Below are 13425 nucleotides of genomic sequence, written 5' to 3' on the forward strand. Positions count from 1 at the left end.
TCTTCCCACTCCACCAACTTGTCTATGTCCTTTGAAGTTCTACACTGTCCTCGCAGTTCATGAACGGAAAGCTGCAAAGTGAGGAAAAACGTTTTTAATGTAGCGATTGGTTAGGATCTAGAATGCACTGCCTGAGTGTGTGGTGGAAATAGATAAGGCCCTGAAGAGAGAGACTTTGTACTGGTGTGAGGAAAGGGTGTGGTATTGGGACTGGTTGGGTTGCTGTTTCAGACATTGGGCTGAATGGCTGCCTCCTGTGCTGTAATCGTTTTGTGACAAGCCAAGGTAAAATTATTGCCTGATTCTAACTTTCTCCAGCAGTTCATTTGTTAACTTCATTGTGTAGGGGAGAATTTTTTAAAAATCTGCCACTTTTAAACATAATCATGTTTCTTTCATCTGCCCAAAGATTTTGCTTATTGCTCTTCCCCCTTCCTGCTTATGCTTCAGATTCCTGAGCATTTTAATTCATTTTATAAATTGCAGAGCCCCGTACAGTGCCCCCAAATGTTGCCTTACGAAGGCAGTCCTGAGGTCCACACTGTATTTTCAATAGCTGCCACCACGATCTATCCAATTCCACATTGCGGAGTCTGTGCAAGTTCACAGACCTGCTTGTTTGGGAAGACAGGAGTACACTTAGTTTGGGAGATTGGGGTTGAGGTGGACCTCTGCTGGGCAGCTGGTGGCACCCAGCCAGAGTGATGAAGTTGAGTATGAACTAGTCTGCTCTTGACCAGAGCTGTGGAGGCCACTCTGTATGCCATGTGATGTTTCCTCAGCTAAGATCAATGAAGAGATAATGTGAGTTGTGAATGTCAGTCAGAGGCAGGAATAGAGGCTGATCTTCCCATCCTGAGGTCAATGGTGTTCCCATCATTAGACTTCCTGAGATGACTTGTCAGCATAGTCAAGCTGTCGAACCCTGGTCTTTATCCTTCTTCCATACAGCACTGGAATTAATAAAGTGAAGAGTGTGGGCATTAAGTTTAGCATTAGATTTCATTCTATTCTGTAAAATATGCCAGCTGTTGACTCTGTAAATTTTTCTTTCCCCTTAGCTGACTGAACCGGGGTTCATGTTGAATGTTACTGAAGAGCCCAGTGGATGTTGGTCGACAGTGTCCAACATTGGACCCTCCTAGCATCGTAATTGGTTAGTTTTGATCTAATGTTTAGTATCATGCTATGCTTAATTAAATGCAGTTGATTCACAGTCACAAGTGATCAGCAGGGACTGGCTATCACTTCTTGTGTTTGAGAAACCTGTTAAGAGTTTTTTGAGGATGTAACCAGCAGGGTAGATATGAGGGGGAACAAGTGGACAGAGGTTTTGATTTTGATTTTCAAAAAAATTGATAAAATGTCACACAGAAGATTATTACACCAAATTGGAATTTATGGGATTAGGGGTGATATATTAGCAAAGTTTGAGGATTATGGACAGAAAAAAGTGTAGGAATAAATAGGACACTTATGGGTTGCCAGGTTGTAACTAGTGGGGTGCTGCAAGGATCCGTACGTGGGCCCCAGCTATTTATAACCTATATTAATGATAAATGAAGTGAGTGATTTTAACATTCAGGTTTGGTGTGGTACACAGTTAGGTTGGAAAGTAAACTATGAGGATGACACAGTCTGCAAAGGAATAATAGCAGGTTAAATGAGTGGGCACGAACATGGCAGGTGGGATATCAGCATGTGGGAAGTCTAAAGTTACCACTTTGGAAGGAAATCTTCAAAAGCAGAAAAATTTAAATGTGGAAGATGGGAAACATTGGCTTTTCAGAGGAACCTGGGTTTTCTTTTTACAGAAATCACAAAGTTGACATGCTGGTACAGCAGGCAATTAGGGAAACAAATGGTACATTGATCTTTATTTCAAAGGGGTTAGAGTGTAAGAGTGAAGAAATCTCACTGCAGTTACTTAGGATGACTGGATATGCAGCAAAGAAACAGGCCATTCAACCCAACCAGTTCATACTGGTGCTTTTGCTCCGCTTGAGCCTCCTCCCATCTTTCCTCATCTAAATCTATCATTGTAATTCTTTCCTTTCTCTGTCATATGCTTGTCTAATTTCCCCTTAAATATTTCTATACTATTCAACCACTCCCTGTGGTAGCAAGTTCCACATTCTCACCACTCTTTGGGTAAAGAAGTTTCTCCTGAATTCCCTATTGGATTTCTTGGTGACTGTCTTATACTGATGGCCTCTGGTTGTGCTGTTCCTCACAAGAGGAAACACATTCTCTTTCTCTCTCTCTCTCTTTATTCACTTGTTCAAAACCTTTCAGAATTCTAAAGACATCTATTAAGTCAGTCCTCCATCACCTTTCTCAAGGGAGAAGCAACCTATCCTGTTCGTCCTTTCCTGATTTGTATACCCATGCATATCTGGTATCGCCCTTGTAAATCATCTCTGCACCCTCTCCAGTGTCTCTTTAATCTCTTATATGGTAACCAGAACAAGACACAGCGCTCTAAATGTGCCCTATCAAGATTCGATATGGTTTAACACAACTTCCCTACTCTTCATTTCCATCCCTTTAGTGTTTGGTTTGCTTTTTTTTAATGGTATTGCTAATTTTTAGTGATCGAAGTATTTGTACTCCGAGATCCCTTTTGTTCCTCTACCCCGCCTTCCAAGTAATAAGTGACCTCTTTATTCTTCCTACTGAATATTCTACCACCCATTTAGCTGGGTTTAACTTCAATAAACTTGCAGAATAGGCATATAATGTCCTCCTGTAATTTTTTTATTGTCCTCCTCCGTAATGACTATCTCACCACGCTGGTATTATTTGCAAATTTAGAAATTGTGTTTTTGATTCTTAAGTCCAAATTAGTCATGTAAATTGTGAAGTGCAGTGTTCCCATCACTGACCCTTGTGTAACACCACTTCCCACCTTCCATCTCTCTAAATAACTACCCTTTACTCCCACTTACTGCTTTCTATCCTGAACCTACCCATTCTTCCACTGATTTATTAGACTTTTAAAATCCAGATAAATTACATCTACCACATTATGATTGTCTACTCTGTTACCTCCTCAATTAATTCAATAAGGTTAGTCAAGCAGGATTTTCCCTTTTGAAATCCATGTTGACTATTCATTATTGTATAGTATTTTTCATTTTTAGATGTTCTTCTATTCTCCTTTAGTAGGGATTCCATTATTTTTCTTACTGTTGTTGTTAAGATGACTGGTCTATAATTCCCTGGTATGTTCTCCTCTTAACTATAGGAATTATATTAGCTATGCACCATCCCTCTGGCAGTACACCCTTTTCTTCAACAAATTATTAAATACGAATAGTAATGCCTCTGCTATCTCTTCCCTAGATTCTTTTAAAATACGTGGATGCAATCCATCTGAACCAAAGGCTTTATCCTCTGAGTTTGATTAGTTCATTCAGTACATCCACTTTTGTTATTTTGAATACACTTATTGCTCGTCTCATCTTTGTGTCATGACTACCTGTTGTATCTCCCTGGTAATCACTGAAGCAAAATAATTACTTAATTTTTTGCCACCTTTCTGTTGTTACCTCTGGGATTATTCTCTCTATTCCTTAGTGGATCTATTCCCATCTCTGCAGTCTAGACATAGTCTGCTCTACCATATCTCAGACTAGATTTTTATTTTATTAAAATCTTTATTCAGTGATGATTTGTAATTGTATCAAGCAATTTAGTTAAATTATATAAATGTAATACAGTATTTATATTTACCCAGTCCCTGCTTAAACTACTGCCCTACTTTAGAAGGGGGGAAATCCTTAAAACTTACCAACCTGCTCCCCTAACAAATGCTTCTAGACTTGGTTTACAAGTCTCACTCCCTCTCACGGACTACTCCTTGTTTTGTAAAATACCAGAAAGCCACATTGCTGCGTGGCATTTCCTTGCTCACTAGGTTCCTTGAGTGAAGTACACTGTAGAAGCAGTACAGTATAGGAATAGACTTCATGTATTAGAAAAAGCCTCCTGTGTTTGGACGAGGAAAGGTTCCAAAAGAGCTGAGTCAGACTCTGCTGACCATGGAACCAGTTCTAACTATCCACCTGGTTAATTATTGCTGCCGCTTGTTTATCACGACTAACACTGGAAGAAACTACCAGTTAGGATTAAAATTGAATTAAATACTAAATGTAAAACTTGACTAGATTTTAGGAAGAGATCAACCCTAAATATATAAGGCTATAATGAGACCACACATGGAGCACTGTGTAAATTATTGGCATCTTTACCTAAGGTAGGATATACTTGCTTTGGAGGGAATGTAATGAAGGCTCACTAGGCTGGTTCCTGGGATGAGGGGATTGTCCTGTGAGGAGGGATTGCATAGACTAGGCCTATATTCCCTGTGATATAGAAGAATGTTGTAATTGAAACATAAAATTCTGAAGTGGCTTAACAGGATAGTGCTGGGCAAATGTTTCTGCTGGTCAAGGAATCTAAAACAAAGGGTCATAATCTTAGAATAAGTGATCAGCCATTTAGGCTTGAACCTTTGGAATTCTCTACCCCGCAGGGTTGAGCATGTTCAGTCATGGACTATTTTCAAGACAGAAGTTGATTGATCTTGTGTCTTGAGGAATATGGGGAGCAGGTGGGAAAGTGAGATTGAACTTGATCAGCCATGATCATGTTGAATGACTAAGCAGACTCAAAAGGGCCAAATAGTCTGCTCCGGATTTTATTTCTCATATTCGATGGCTTCTACTTTGAGGTGTTAATTTTTTAGGTTATTATAAGTTTAGAATTGGGAATCATTTCAAGGGATTCTACAGTTTTTTTTGTGTTTTTTTTATAGGTATTGCTGTGTAAAATGTGTGCCTAAGCATCTACAGTGTAAATCCCTCCCCTCCCCCCACTCCCCCAGCCGAGAAGGCCCATCCAAAAGAAGTCATGCTTTCAGCTATTGTAGGTGGAGGGGTGAGCAGGGGCCAGCAACTACCAACACCTGAAGCGGCCTCGCTTCTGCTGGCCCAGGAGTTATGCATCGGACTTCGGAGTAGGAGAGTGACTAGAACGTCCGTCCAAGGTAGACCATCTCAGCCACAGGCTGTCCCACCAGCCCACAGACTGGGGCCGCGGAGCCGGCAGCTGTCCGTCTCGGAGGCCGCATCCCTTCTCCTGTCACAGGAGCTTCAGAGCCGAAGAGTGACAAGGATGTCCATTCAGAGCAAGCCCTCTGACGCAGCGGCCCTGCCACAAATCCGAACCCACACGCTCAAATCCAGCGGACGGACAGTCAGGAAGCTGAACTACCGAAAGGTAGCGAATTGTGGACTGATTGCATCGCCAGATGTTGGTGCCATGAAACGGAATACCAGGCCGAAGAGCAAAGAGTCGGCAGTCGAAGGCAGTGACGAGGGGAGGCTGGAATCTCGTGTTAAGTGTGAGGAGGATGCAAGTGTTAAATTGTCCCGGGAAATTGGATTGGTGCAGAGGAAGAGAGCAGGGACTATAGGGAAGAGCCACTCTGTAGTTCGCCGGAGTAAGGCACGTTCAGTTATGAAGCCAGGCAGTAACCAGGTGAGAACCATGTGTGAGCAGTAGTAGTGTGCCAGTATTGGGTCGGAAGCTGGCAGTGGAACAGTTTGGCAGCTTGTGTGCTGGGAAGACATACAGGTTGGTAATTACTGGGCTCAGTAAGCTGCCATTTACTGTTACCAGTTTTCCTTCAGGTTGATAGATTTGGCACAAAGTCCATAGTCTTGAAAAGAAATGTTTTAAGAACAGTAAGGAGCAGGATATGGTCAACTTGTATTTTTAATTAAATTTTACTTTGCAGTCATTCAAACAACTGCACAATGTTCTTGCCTTTCACAAGGCTGGTAATAGTTAACTGAAGCTATTTATAGTTCATTGCACTCATCTTCCTCTGACGCTTCTCCCTCCCCCTGCCACCGACCCCACCCCAATTCATTAGCACTAATGGAAAATCAGAGTGAAGTGGCGTAAAATATTAAGTAAAAACAGTTGGGAGGCGGGGGGGGTGGTTGACATTCAGCCCCTTGAACCTGACCCACCTTTCCATTTGGAGTATTGTTGATCTGTACCTGTTTACCTTCAATCATTTTGCTCCATATCCTTGCATAGCCTTACCCAACAGACATCTACCTCCATAATGAAATGTTCAATTGACCCAGTATCCCACAGCTTTTTAGAGAACAGGATTCCAGGTTTCTGCTTCCCTTTATGTGAGAAAGTGCTTTCTAATTTCACCCCTCAATAGCCTGGCCCTGATTTTAAGATTCTGCCCCCTTGTTTTAGATTTCTCTAACAAAGGCAATAGCTTCTCTTTCAATTCCAAACTCTAAGGAACAAGCCAAGTTTATGCAACTTCTCTGTATAATTGAACCCTTTGCCTCTGGTATCTTCCTGACGAACCTGGCAGCAACACCTTCAAAACTAATATATCCTTGCAGAGGTGCAAGGTCCAGAACTGAACACACTACTGCAGATTGGGTCCAACCAAGACTCAGTACAACAGAAGTGTTGCTTCCTCCCCTCTTTATTTTCTAGCCTCCTTGAGCTAAAAGCCAGCACCTTTTAATCTCCGATTACTTTCTGTACCTGTGCACCAGCTTTTAGTGGTTTTTGTACCTGGAGATGTGAATCCTATTCTCCACAATTCCTAGTTTCTCATTTAAGAAAAATGAGAAACCATTAAGAAATATTCTGATTTGCTTGGGATCCCAAATGGATGACCTCACACTTGCCCTACATTAAACTCCATCTGCCAAAGTTTTGTCCATTTATCTTAACCTATCCCGCTCCTTTTGTAATTCCTGTTCCCACCTACATGACCTTTAGTGTTTCCTAACTCATTCCATTTTCCTCTAGTCTTTTTACAGCTGCAAGAACATCTGGCCACAAGGTGAGAGGATTAGCAAAAGGGCAAACCATTACAGAACTAATAAATTCTCACTGTGGGAGCACAATTGATGCTTACCTTGGCTAGTGGCCTTGTGTGGGTGTTGTTTCACACCTGGTTCCTATAGCTTTAAATGTCCAAGAGTACTCTTATGCTTTCGAGCACAGACCTCAGCAGTTGCATTTTAAGCGGTTTAGTAGAAGTGTCTGGTCATACTGTTCCAATTGGTGTTCACTAGATCTTGAATACTGTTGCTCATCTGTTTGAAATTTGTGTTCACCCTCTCCTCCTGTCCTGAATTTCCTGCATCTCTTTACAGCGTGTCCTGTGTCTGTGTGTGTGTAAAAATAAAACACTGCAGATGCTGGAAATTTGTGACCAAATGCTGGAAAAGCAGGTCAGCTGCCGCCTTTCAGAAAAGTAAGATTTGGGCTGGTACGTTAATATGATCAAAAAGAGGGGTTGGAGGGAGGGGGAGTGGGAAACAGAACAATATTTAACTGAACGAAGGACTTGTGGAGTGCTGTAGCAGATCATCTCCATCAAGTAATGGATAGAAGCATTAAGGTATTGAAGGGACAAATGATACGAACACACTAATTGGGAGCAGGATTAGGTCATTCGGCCCCTTGAACCTGCTCTGCCATTCAGTAAGATCATGGCTGACCTGATTGTGGCCTCAACTACACATTCCATCTACCCCTGATAACCTTTGACTCCCTTGTTAGTCAATAATCAACCTCTGCTTTGAAAATATTCATTGACCCTGCCTCCAATGCTCTATGGGGAAGAGTGTTCCGTTTGCGCTCACTGGGAGCAACATACATTAATATGCAGGATTCTCTGCACTGCAAACAAAAAGAATATATTCAAGCCTTGTGCCTCTTTTGAATTATCTGGAAGCATGTCGAGCCGATAATTCTTTGGCCAGAATGTTGCCATGGAGAAAGCAACAATCAGTTGACTTGCCAACCAATCAGCACCCTTTTCTCCTGCAGTATAAAATTGTTGTGATTATTTGAAATTTGGCATTCTTGCATTTGTCCTGATGAATGCAAGATAAAAAGTTTCAGCAACATGTTGCTCTTTTCAGCAATATTCAAGTTAGGTACTACCAAGCAACAGATTTAAGATAATTGACCAAAAAAAAAATCAAACGGGGATGAGAATTTTTTTGTTTACACAGTTATGATCTAGGTCATCCTAGGCTGCCTGAAATGACAGTGGAAGCAGATTCAGTAGTAACTTTCAAAATTGGATATACTTAAATGGGGAAAAATGTATAGGCCTATGGGGAAGTGAAACTAATTAGTAGCTCCACCAAAGCCAGCGCAGGCATGATTAGGTGAATAGCCTCCTCCTTTGTTGAATGATCTGTGGTTTAAGGAATGGCAAGCTGAGAGCTGCCTCGGTGTTCAGATGATGTGTCTGTAGACTGAAAGCATAAACGAATGGAAGGAGTGCTGAAATAAAATTGGGTGAAACTCCAGCTCTGAATGAACGTTACTGGAATGCTGAGGGAAAACCATATTAGATGTAGAGAATTACCGATGTAGATGGTGTTCAGTAAAGAATAAACTGGATAGCTAGTAGTGAGTGAGCTTCTAATGTCCATAATACGGGATGAGGAAGGAAATCAGAGCATAGTCCATAAAAGACAATAGGCATCTCTCTCATGAAGAGAGATAATTGGTTATATATAGCTTGAGGGGCATGGACAAGGCCTCCATAAATTACCACAGCCGATATGGGGATTGATCCTGTGCCATTGGTGTCATTCTGCATCACACTTCAGCTACCTGATCCCACCACCCAGTCGGATTAAATTAATACACGAATATATGGCTTAATTAATGATTAACCCAGAAAGGCGAATCACATCAGGAATGATCTTTTCATTTATTTGCAGCTTAAATCGGATCAGAGTCCGAAGGCAAGGGTGTTGCTGAATTGACCTAAATTATTGGGCGGACAACAGTTGGAATATTGTTGGAATAATCTAGGAATCAATAGGAAAAATGCCTAGAACTTGGGTAGGGTGCAGAAGATAACTGTGAAGAGAAGCGTTAGTTGTAAGGAGTAGAGAAACTGAAGCTGTTTGCAGTGGGAGGGGCAGGTTAAAGAGGGAGGTGTTCAAAATTCTGACTATTATAAAAGAAAACTTTTCTGCTGGTTGGTGATTGGAGGTGATTAAATTTAAAGATAAGTCACATGAAGAATGATGGGAGGTGTTTGGAGCTTTCTTTATGCGAACACTTAAGACATGCAGTGCCTCACAGAGAAGGTAGTGAAGACAGAATCTGGAAGAGATTTGAATAGGGACTTGGATAAAGCTTTGATAAAGGAAAAATTTGATGAATGTACAGAGGACCAAAAGGAATGCGTGGCTAATTAAGGATGGATGGCACTCTTGAGAGCCAGCATGGTGTCCTTGTACTGTAAAATTCTTCTAATGTCTGATTAGTTTGTAAGTGGGCAAAATTGGACAAGCACTGATTGCAAACTGCAATGAAATATTAAATTCTTAAACTATTATCTAATGCAACATCTTTAAAAAGTTAGCGTAGCACAAATCAACTGTCTGTAAAACTTAGGTGAAGACAGACACCTCTTTGTATCACTATGGGACCTTGAGTTTCAATGTCAGGACATCCTCCTCAAAATCACACAATTCTGTGTTGGGGAGTGGGACAGTACTTGTAGCTGTTTCCACTCTGCCTATCTAGCACTAACACTAACCTTGCCTGAGTTGCCCCTCCAGTGAAAGTTCTGATTCATTGCTGTGCACACATTGGAAGCTGGGTTTCCTACGTTGCAAGTGTCTACACTTCCAAAGGACTTCCTTTGAACCAACTTCAGGATCATCTCAATCAATTTCTTTTTAGTTACCTGAGTTACCTGAAGTGGCTATCTACAGTTTGGCGGCCACAGGGATGGTGTGGAAGTGATTAGAACTCACACAGTATAAACTGCTAGTGAGACTGGAGTGAAGAAAAAGGCGCAATAGGCAGAGTGGATACAGCCGTACATGAGAACACAGGACCTAGGAGCAGGAGTAGGCCATTCAGCCCTTCGAGCCTGCTCCACCATTCAGTAAGATCATGGCTGCTGATCTGGTTGTGATCTCAATGCCACTTTCCTGTCCACCCCTCCCCTACCCCATAGCCCTGAGTCTCTTGTCTGTCAAAAATCTGCCTCAGTCTACCTTGAATAAATTCAAATACCCAGTCTCCACTGCTTCCTGGAGGAAAGATTTCTACAGACTTAATGACCCTTTGAGAGAAAAAAAAATCTCCTCCATCTTCACCTTAAAAGGCAGACCTCCCATTCTTAAACTGTCCCCTGATTCTAGTCTCTCCCACAAGTGGAAACATCCTCCTGTACCTACACTATCAAATCCCCTCAGGATTTTATGTTTCAATAAGGTCACTTCTCAATCCTCAAAGTTCCAATGGCTATAGGCCCAACCTGTTCAACCTTTCTTCATAAGGTAAGCCCTTCAGCCCAAGATGTACAGGTGGAGTTTGAAGTTCTCTCCCATTCTCCAGTGGCAACAATCACCAAGAGCAACACAGAAATGAGCATAAATTAATGACTAGATGTCCAAGCTTGAGGGGCTGAATGGCCCACTTCTGTTATCAAGTGGATGACTTAAAATGCTGTCTGATCTGCTATGTACAAAGGTGCACCACTGTCTCAGGGTAATGAGGGACGGACAGTAAATGTGGGATTGCCAGCTTCACCCACATCCTCAGGATTTTTTTTCTTGTTGTTTAAAGTAAAATTGAGTGGTTTTCCTTTATCTTTGGTGACAGTTCAAACATATATTTATGCATCAGTGAAAGGGAGCAGCCAATGTAGAAGGACTCTGCAAATCTAACACGCACCAAACAAACTTATAGGGACTGGAAGCTGGTTTCCCCCTCAGTAAGGAATTTGCTGTCTTTTTTTCCAACGTGACTTGAACTGTGAGAAACCTGGTAGCGAGGTTATAAAACTGCAATTTGTAGATCATTTTAATTTTGTGTGTTTCGCTAGATGGCCAACATGTGGCCCAGAAAAAAGCCAGCAGTGTGGGTTTGAATCTGTTCTGGCTGAGGTAGACTTGGGACCTACATTCTCGTCCTATCTCTGAGAGTGAAGGGCAATGGCACTGACCATTGACAAGCCACCACTAATAAAAACTGCCCAGGAAACGGGATGAAGCATCAGCAGGCGATGAACCAAGGATCTGCCTTTGACCAGAGTGTATGCAAATGAATGAATTTGGCCCAAATAAGACAACTTCCAATACATCCACTGTCTTTCTGAGTAACAATTGCCAGCTGTACAGGAGCTGTGGAGCTCTCACTGGGCAATATCATGATCACTGTCACTTAGAAAAAGATAGGTCTGCATTTATATAGCATCTTGCACAATTTCAGAATGTCCCAGAGTGCTTTACAACCAATGGAGTATTTTATGAAGTAAGGTCGGGAAACAGGGCAGACAATTTGTTCACCACAAACTCTTACAATTGGCAATATGATGATGACCAAATAATCTGCTTTGTTGATTGATGGATAAATCTCAGCTAGGACACTGGGGAGAATTCCCCTATTCCTCTTCAAAATAGTGTCACGGTTTTTTTATGTGCCCACTTTGGGCAGATGGGACTTTGGTTTAACATCCCATCCAAAAGACTGGTAAATATTATAATTCCCAGGAACGATGTCGGTGATTTTGAGGGAGAACGCTCTCCTGTCCTCAGCAGGGTGCAGTGGGCACCTGTTGGCCACTTTGTGCATGGCGGGGATGAATGGCACTGGTTTTACTGTCCTCTAATCATTAATCACCATTTCTGTGTAAACAGGACAACAGTGAAGCAGATCCTGAGACTTGGCCATCAACTGTTACCAAGTAAGTATGACCATTGAAAGATCTTGGTTAGCTTTGTGAACACAATTAGTCGCTTTGAAGTGTTAAATATTTATGATCCCTGTGTAGTCCAGCAAACCAAAAGAACTGAATGACCCCGAGAAAACCAATAGACAATATTTCACTTTCAACTTAAATTAACACAAGTTGCATCAATATAAACTATAAATTAAACATTAAATAGCAGACACAACAAAGATAGACCTCGTGGATTTACTGGGCAGTCCACTTAGCATGTATGGCACTGATTTCATCCACAAAGTCCTTCAAAGCTCTGAACTTCCTCAAGTAGAATTCCAACTCCTTTTCTTTGAAGATTTAGCCACCGATTCTCATCCAACAATAGCTTCCAACCAACCAACCTGAGTTTCACAGTCACACTTGTCACCAAAATGGCACACTTGTGCAGAGCCACTTTTGCTCTGCTCACAGTCTTGATGGTGTGGATCTGCCAGAATCACCTTTATCCAATCTCTCAGTAACAGCCCTGTGCACTGTATAGCTGGTTCAGATCAATAAGTGCTTCTAAAATAACTGAAGCAGCAGCAGTAACCTTATTTTTCCTATCGCTGCTCCCAGATCCAGCCTTCGTGTTCACCTTTTTCACCTGTGCCACAGCCTCTTCCTCCTCCAACAGAACCTGGTCACGTGAGCCTGTTTACGTGTCAGTTACCCTGGGGTCACGTGGGCCTGTTTACGTGTCAGTTACCCTGGGGTCACGTGGGCCTGTTTTGCGCCCATTTTTTTCATAGAGTTTTACAGCACAGAAAGAGGCCCTTCAGCCCATCGTGTCTGTGCCGGTCCTCAAGTCCCTGTCTACTCTAATCCCATTTTCCAGCACTTGGCCTGTAGCCTTGTATGTTATGGCATTTCAAGCGTTCATCTAAATACTTCTTAAATGTTGTGAGGGCTCCCGTCTCTACCACCCTTTCAGGCAGTGAGTTCCAGATGCCCCACAGCCCCTCGGTGAAAAAATATATTCCTCAAATCCCCTCTAAACCTCCTGCCCCTTACCTTAAATCGATGCCCCTTGGTTACTGACCCCTCCACTAAGAGGAAAAGTTTCTTCTTATCTACCCTATCTATGCCCCTCATAATCTTGTACACCTGAGTCAGGTCCCCCCTCAGCCTTCTCTGCTCTAAGGAAAACAACCCCAGCCTATCTAGTCTCTCTTCATAGCTGACATGCTCCAGCCCAGGCAACATCCTGGTGAATCTCCTCTGCACCCTCTAGTACAATCACATCCTTCCTATAGTGTGGCAACCAGAACCGCACACAGTACTCCAGCTGTGGATTAACTAATGCTTTATGCAACTACATCATAACCTCCCTACTCTTGTTTTCAATGCCTCAACTAATAAAGGCAAGTATCCTATATGCCTTCTTAGCCATGTTATCTACCTGTCCTTCTGCCTTCAAGGATCTATGGACATGCACACCAAGGTCCCTCTGTTCCTTTGCACTTTTTAGGGTCCTACCATTCATTGTTATTCCCTTGCCTTGTTAGTCAAGTCTGGCGATGATTTAGAGGTTTTGACTCAAAAGTTTTAAAGATGAATGGGCAAAGGCGACGTTATAGAATTAACATCCTCAATGCAAAAGTCATCACAGCTAAAAA

General features: G+C 42.2%; 1 protein-coding gene across 7 annotated transcripts in view; it reads left to right on the forward strand.

The window, feature by feature from the left end:
• The window catches only part of wu:fi75a02, a 66432-nt gene that overhangs the window by 25045 nt on the left and 27962 nt on the right, over nucleotides 1–13425 (forward strand). For 3 of the 7 annotated variants that reach the window (XM_041202287.1, XM_041202286.1, XM_041202296.1), the window contains 3 exons: nucleotides 1062–1156; nucleotides 4820–5544; nucleotides 11742–11788. In XM_041202287.1, the coding sequence (XP_041058221.1) occupies nucleotides 4915–5544; nucleotides 11742–11788 (677 nt within the window). In that variant the 5' untranslated portion in view covers nucleotides 1062–1156; nucleotides 4820–4914. Of the gene's footprint in view, nucleotides 1–218; nucleotides 286–1061; nucleotides 1157–4819; nucleotides 5545–11741; nucleotides 11789–13425 lie in introns of those variants that run through there. The other 4 variants (XM_041202288.1, XM_041202290.1, XM_041202289.1 and 1 more) reach the window with 4 other exon arrangements.

Source organism: Carcharodon carcharias, chromosome 13, assembly GCF_017639515.1.
Source record: "Carcharodon carcharias isolate sCarCar2 chromosome 13, sCarCar2.pri, whole genome shotgun sequence".
Classification (NCBI taxonomy): Eukaryota; Metazoa; Chordata; class Chondrichthyes; order Lamniformes; family Lamnidae; genus Carcharodon; species Carcharodon carcharias.